This window comes from Prionailurus viverrinus, chromosome B1 (assembly GCF_022837055.1).
Source record: "Prionailurus viverrinus isolate Anna chromosome B1, UM_Priviv_1.0, whole genome shotgun sequence".
Classification (NCBI taxonomy): Eukaryota; Metazoa; Chordata; class Mammalia; order Carnivora; family Felidae; genus Prionailurus; species Prionailurus viverrinus.
In genome coordinates, this window is record NC_062564.1 from 149046245 (window position 1) to 149053756 (window position 7512).

Below are 7512 nucleotides of genomic sequence, written 5' to 3' on the forward strand. Positions count from 1 at the left end.
GAGAAAGCTGTAAGCCAGAGATAAAGATAATGAAGGCTCCTATTAAGCCTGTCTGGGTCCAAATCCCAAGTGTGTGTCCTTTATAAAGTTAACCTCCTGGAATTTCAGCATCCTCATAAACGATACATGGAGAACAGTACCACGCCTCAGAAAGTTATTGTAAAGGTTAAATTTGGTGACACACAACTGGTACATGGCAACTGTCTAATAAATATTAACCAGTGATCGTCTCTGCATCTCTAGCAGCTAGATATTATTTAATGAACAGTGGCATAGTTAGAACATCTTTTGTGCATTCCTTCTCTAGTCCTGTCATTTCCTTTCCTGGCATCATCCCAACTGTTTTTCATTTTCATCTCACAGGCACCTGGGTGGCTCAGCTGGTTGAGCATCTGACTTCGGCTTAGGTCATGATCTTGTGGTTCATGAGTCTGAGCCCCACTTCGGACTTGCTGCCGTCAGCCAGTCAGCACAGAGCCGCTTTGGGTCCTCTGTCCCCCTCTCTGCACCCCTCCCCCCTTGCACGCTCTCCAAAATAAATATTAAAAAAAATTAGTTGACCATCGCAGCATCTCTTTCCTACTGTAAAAACCAGGGTAACTAAAGAAAAATGTAACTTTTTTACTATTTAAATTTGTCACTTACCTAGCAGTAAAACTACCAAATTTTCAGCAAATGGAGTATACAAACAGCAACTGCTACAAGTCACCAGTACAATATGGAAAATGGAATTTTTACCTTATTTACCACATTGACTATTAGAAATATTCACAATTAATGTAATTAAAGTATATCTTTCTACTTTTAACCGAAGTTCCTCTACATTCCTAAGCTTTTACTACACACAATGTACACAATCTTTAAGTTGACAAACCTATTAACAAGTATCCTGCTCATGAATTACACTTAGGTAAGTGAAATATGTGTCAGAACTGTTTTACAGACTCTTACAAATAAGATGATTGCAAAGGTACATTCTTTTCACTTTACAAGAAAAATATTAAAAGTGTTCTAAGTTTGACTGTTGCTTCACAACCATCTGTGAAATTTTCATAGACTACTACTTGACAGATTACTTTTTTCAACACCTCCGTTTTTCCCAAGTACTTTCATATTGCTTCCAAATATAAAAGTACTACCTCTATACTATTTTTTAGTATGACTTCAAAGGACCAAAAAAAAAAAAATCATAATAATAAAATAAAATTGAACAACAACCCAAATATCCCCGTCGACAAGAATTTTTAAAATTTAGGGTTAGGTATTATATATCAATACGATAACTTTGGTTAAAAATAAAAATTTATTGATCTAAAGTTATTGCCAAAAAACTTAAGCTAAGTGAAAACTTTATTTAAGCTTAATGCTCTTTTTAACTCCTGCACGAATGCCAGAGAGTTCACCACTATAACGTTGCTCTTCTCTACGAACTTCACGAACTTGGCCTCTTCTGCGGATTTTGGCTCTTCTGAACTTCTCCCGGTGTTTGACTCTAGGATTCCGATCAATCTTCTTTCTCCTAGGTGTAAGTCCCCTATTTTTAGCAATCTGATAAGTAATGGCTCTCTTTGCATTTTGATCTTCAAGAGCCTGTTCTTCAGTGCTATTTTCTTCTTTCTTTCTCTTCAACTTTTGCTTGTCTTCTATTTCTCTATAGTATTTCAGTGCAGCTTCTTCATCAAAATCAGAATCATCAGAAATATCTGTAACAGCAGAGGCAGCAGCAGCAGCAGTCTCTGAAACAGATTTTGGCTTGGCCTTGGTGGATTTTACTTTTAAACTCAGTTCTTTCTTTCCAGCATCATCCTTAAGTGTGAGTAGATGACGAATTTCAGAAGACAGCTTCTGATCTACAACCGACAACTTGTTGATCAAATTTCGGTAGGTAACAAGCCTTTCTATGACAGGATGTCCATGTGCAGGGACTCTCCTGGCTTTCAGGATCAAATAAAAACTGATGTTGGAGCAGTAGTTCAAATAGAGATTGTACTTGGTCCTCAGGTATTGGCTTCCTTTTCCAGATGGAATGATCCCTTGCTCCACCAACTGTAGCAATGGTTCCAGCTCATCCTTCACCTCTGTCAACTTAACTTTCAGGTCTTCTATCAGTTCCAAGAGCTCTGGTGATTCTTTCCGCAGCATCTTCAGCTTCTCTTTCACTGAAACTTTCGCCAGATCCTTCACGACCCGGGTCTCAGCCTCATCTACTTGACGTACAGGTTTTGCAAAGGCTTCTACCCAGGTCACCCCAAAATCATCCTCTTGCAGGCCTTGGGCAAGGCGCCGCTGTATGAGCTGTGCTTCTTCTTCCTCCTCTCTTTCCTCCTCCTCTACTTCTTGTTGACTTTGTCGGTTTCGGGGCTTGGAACCGTAGTCTGTGTCATAGTAAAGTTTTTTCCTCTGACCCCACGACAAACTGGGATCCACAGATGCCTCGGCCTCACTCTGCACGGAGCTCCCACCATCATCATCATCATCTTCCTCCTCCTCCGCACTCTCTCCATCTTCATCGTCCTCATCAGCAATATCTAGGGCTAGAACCTCCTCCTCCTCATCGCCATCCTCCTCCTCGTCCCCACTCTCCATTTCGCTCCAGCCTTTAGACAAGACGGCCCGAGATCGGGCCTCATGGAAATCATCTACCTTATCTTGATAGTAGCTGGAGTCCCCTGGCGACGGTGGCAATTCTAAATCGTCTTCATTTTCGTCCGCTGGGCCGGGACCTGCCTTGGCTCGCATAGCTGCCCACTTGGCCGCTCCGCGCCGCCGCGATCTCCCCACCATAACTCACGGTCTCAAGTTCTACACCGACGTCGGGCTTTTGGCCACCACTGACCTCAGCGCACGAGCCACGCGCTCCAGTAACACGCCTCTTTGAACAGCCACGCGCTCTCCTCCCATGCGAGTGTACAGGCAAACAGGTCTGCTACAGATTCCACCTCCTTCCGGGCCCCAGGATCCTCTCCGCTTGGCGAGTGAACTAGGACTTCCGCTCAGTCCCGTAAGCTTTGTCACGTTAGGAGCTCTTCCGTTTTCGCTTTTGCACTTTAATGCCAATCTATTCCGTTGAATTAAAATCCTTCCGTGTAGGAACAATAAATACTGGAAGTTCCGTTCCGTAGAGCCCTTTGAGACTTCTTACTCTCGCGAGTCTAGGCGTGGATGGGACGCGGGATCTTGAGGGACCGCGAGGCGAAGTCGTGGGGGCCGGTAGAGGGGGCTCTATCTCTTCGCGTAGGAGAGGCTCCGGGCTAGTTGTACTGCGCATGTACCGGGCGTTTCCGACTTGGAGAGCAGCGTAGCTCTATGGGAACTCTCTAGGTTCTGGAATTGTTATCTACCTTCTCCGCCTATCAGCCTAGAAGTTAAACATGTTGTTTTCTCTCCACAAAGTCCAAATACTCTATGTCTGGGCACCATAACCTGAGGCCGTGACGGCGCCGCTGGCCTCGAGAATCCTGGCAGAGCCTCGGATTAGCCCATCTCCAGCTCTCTGCCCCATCAGGGCTCGGTGACTCGGCGGTGATTTGTGTCTCTCAGGGTGTCCCCGAGGGGTGTCGGTGCCGAGCGCCCCGTTCTAGGATTTGACTCTCCCAGGAACTCAAGTTGGCTGCAGAAGGCACCGCACGACTTTTTTTTAGTGGACAAAGTTCACCCAAGATGTTTGGACCTGTCACTCTCAGGGGCGGACCCTTTATTTAATTCTTCAACATTTATTAAGCATGAGACAGTGGGTGAGACTCTGGGAAGACAATGGTGGGCAAAAGCAGACGCTGTTCCCGCATTTAAGTAATTTGTGGCCTCGCGAGGGACACGCGTTAATCAATCTCACGACTCTTGGCAATTCTAAATGGGATAGGGGTTGTGAACTTTCGTCCAGTGTTACGCAGCGTTCAGCTGCCGAAAACACTCGACGCGCCTTTCACATCGCTGCCTTTGTACACGCCATTCCCCTTATTTAAAAAAAAAGGGTGTAGTCCTCCTACCCAAATTTGGGAAATTTTTACTGTATTGAAGAGATCTTAAGCATTTCCTGTGTGGTCTCTTTACTTACCTACTTGTCTTTTCCTCCCTTCTTTATACCTAGTAGATCTCTGCAAGCACTTATACTGAAAGGACCCAGTACAGTGTCTGGCACAGAGTAAGTTTAATGAATAAGTATTGAAATTACAGTATTCCTTATCTCAGATGCTACATAAAACACTGAATGAATGATGCATAAAGCTGCAAACGTTCCTAAAGGCAATAACCTGGCTGGAATGGATTTTAAGAAACATTAATTCAACTACTTTAATTTTATACATGTGGAAACAGACTTAGGGAGGTTACCTTAGCATACCTGGCACAGAAACCAGGGGCAGGGCTCCCACACCAGGCTTTCACATTGAGCTATTATCAGTCCTTTGCGTCTTCAGTGTGAATGAGTTTCAGACCTTTTCCTGAGGGTAGGTTTTGCTGGGTGGATGAAAGAAACCAAGAGCATAGGTTAAAATATTTGAGGAGGAGGGTGATAATAAGAGAAGAATTAATCAAACTTTAGAAGTGTTTTTAGGGCTAGAAGTATGAAAGGACTGTCCTATAATCTTAGACTAATTTAAGGTTTAAGTTTTCATACATTGCATATGATAAAGATTTTTAGTATTAATGACACCTTCAAACGTAGGGAGTTGAGTTGAACTTTCTACATGATGCTAAAATTAAGAGTGACACACAATTTCTTTGGCGAACATATAGTGTCTTTAAGAAAAATACAAATTTTTAGAAAAGTGGTATTTTGAACTAAACAATATTTTTAAAGTGTTAAAAGTTATGTTAAGCATGTTAAAACCTTTATAACATTTTAGAAAATACAATTTAATGAATTAAAAAGGTATGGGTAAAAGTCCTATGTTCTGATGGTAAGCAACAATTCACCTCTGAATGTGATTTTTAATAGGTTTTATCATTAAGCAAATATTAACTGCTTATTAACTGTAGCAGAATACTACATGTGTAGTAGATACAAAGGTAAATTAGCCATAGTCTCTTCCATTAAAGAGTTTATAATTGGATACAAAAGAAGACAAGCATACACAGATTACTAAATTACTGAGCAGTGTGTGATGTAAACCCAGTGCTGTGAGAGATCAGAGGGGTGAGAGATTGCCTCTGGATTGTTATTCTGGAACATTGCTTAAAAAAATGTTGCATCTAAGTGGGACTGTAATTATATCCTTGCTTTAAATGTATTAAAAGTTAAGTTTCATTTAGGCCCATAAATCCAAGTTTTTCTGCTTAATTTTGTTGCAAATTATTTGAGAATTTATGGCCATATTTCAGGACCGGAATGCATACATTTTTATAGAGAAATTAGAAAAATATTTTTGGTACTTTTAATGGGAATGATCACATTGCTCTAATATTATTTAGTTTATACTAATGATTGCATTTCCTAACTATGCAGAATAGAGTTGCAATATCCAGTGCATATTGAGAGAATGCTATAGTCCAACATTCTCAGATCTTTTTGATAAGGAATCATTCAGAAGCTAATTATTCAATTCCAGCAGCTCCTATAGCCTGATCTTCCATAGCTTAATCTTATAATTATTTACTATTTAGGTGAGGAAATTTTTTTTCTTAAAAAACTTGTATTTCTGAAAAGACAGCTTAGCAGCTTTGTTATAAGTCTGTGCCAATTAAAGAGAAAAACACATATTCCCCAGAGAAAAGGAATACATATTAAATAACATTTGACATTTAACCATTATATTTGTGGCAACTATAGTTTATCATCAACTTTAATATTACATTATTGTGATGCTTGGCTTAGGAGTTACCAAGCTACACATAATGAAGGCCACCAGGTTTTTGTTTTGTTTTGTTTTCTCGAGAATATCCTTTTTGCCTTATTCTAAGCTCTAAGACCTTTGGGGATTTTCTTACTGTGGAAGGTAGGGGTTTGTAAATGACACTCTAAGTGTTATTAGGGTACTTTATTCAGGGCATGAGTTCTGGGTGTTGAAGGTGTTCTATCACCAGATTTGCTTAAATTGACTATATGGACTATATATAGTATATGTATAGTTATGGACGATACAGCAATAGCATTTATAATAGCAACAACAACAATAACTAACATTGAGAGCAGTTATTATGGGCCAAGAAGTGTTATAAGCTCTCGAAATTCAGCTCTATGAGGAAGGTACTACAATATCTCTAATTGAAGAAACAGAGACACACAGAGCTTAAATGAGGTCATAAGGCTAGTAAGTGGTAGAACTAGATTTGAACCCAGACAATCTGGCTTAAAACCCACACTGTACTGTAGCTAACTGCTTAGCTAGTACTGGCTTTCATATATTCTCTTAATAGATTTTCTCATTTCCAGTCTCTGCTGTACATTTGATTCAGTATCATACGATATATCCTCCTAGAATATCATTTCCATCATCCCACACCCTTGTTTAAAACCTTTTTCAATGACTCTCAGTTACTATCACGATAAAGTTCATACCATACATGACCTTCCCTCAGTTTTCCAAAAAGTAGCCCTTCCAGCCATATGTTTTATTATTCCCCTACTGAAACCTTTCATTCTAACTTATGTGCTCTACTGCTCTAGTCTCCAAACATTGCTTTGCAATTTCAGTATCTTCATAATTACTTATGTTAGAAATTTACAAATCATTGCAGATATCTTTTTGGCTAACAAAGAAATCTCACATAAGTCCATAAGGGAAACTGTATGAGACTCTTTGAAGAACTATTATTGATAGCAGGGAGTTAGAGACAACCTGGATGCCTGTCCCTGGAAGAGCAGATCAATAAAAGGTCATGGATGAACATCGTGGAATTTAGAAGCATGGGATGACCATATATCTTGGTGGACCTGGTACAGTTCTGTTTAATCTGTTATTCTGGTACAATTATTAATAGCACTCTTTTACTCTCATGATTGAGGTTATAAATTATTTGGCCATCTTAACTACATAGTAATTAGAAACAGTGACTGGAAACAGTGGATTATATATCCACAGAGCAACATGAATTGATATTAAAACCATTGTGCTTGGGGAGAAAAGCAAAAAATGAGATACATACTACTATATTGTTCACATATAGAAATGCATGCACAAAAAATACACGTTTTGTAAATACATATAAACAAAATAATGTGAAAAGAACAATTGTTTATGAAGGGGCAAAGAATGGGATGATGCTTGGAGATTAGAAAGAATGGGAGAGGAGCCTTCTCTGACAAAAAATGATAATGTGCCAGAAACTGAGGAGAATAATCAATTATTTGCATCTAAGATTCAGTTAAAAAACAAATAAGCAGACAGAAAATGACCATATAGGTCCCTAACTGAGAGTCCTTTAAAAGCCTCCAATATCTATGGGATCAAGTTTATATTCCTTATGATTTGACTCTTGTGTACATCTTAAACTTTACATCATACCCCATGCTCAGTGTCACCATACATAATATAGCCTTGTTTATATATGTGTGTATGTATACACACACATGCA

General features: G+C 39.7%; 1 protein-coding gene across 1 annotated transcript; it reads right to left on the reverse strand.

The window, feature by feature from the left end:
* Positions 1–1284: 1284 nt before the first annotated feature.
* On the reverse strand, positions 1285–3058 carry UTP3 (UTP3 small subunit processome component). The gene has a single exon (XM_047855145.1). It carries the CDS (start codon positions 2782–2784, stop codon positions 1351–1353), a length of 1434 nt encoding a protein of 477 aa, XP_047711101.1. The 5' UTR covers positions 2785–3058; the 3' UTR covers positions 1285–1350.
* Between the last annotated feature and the right edge of the window lie 4454 nt (positions 3059–7512).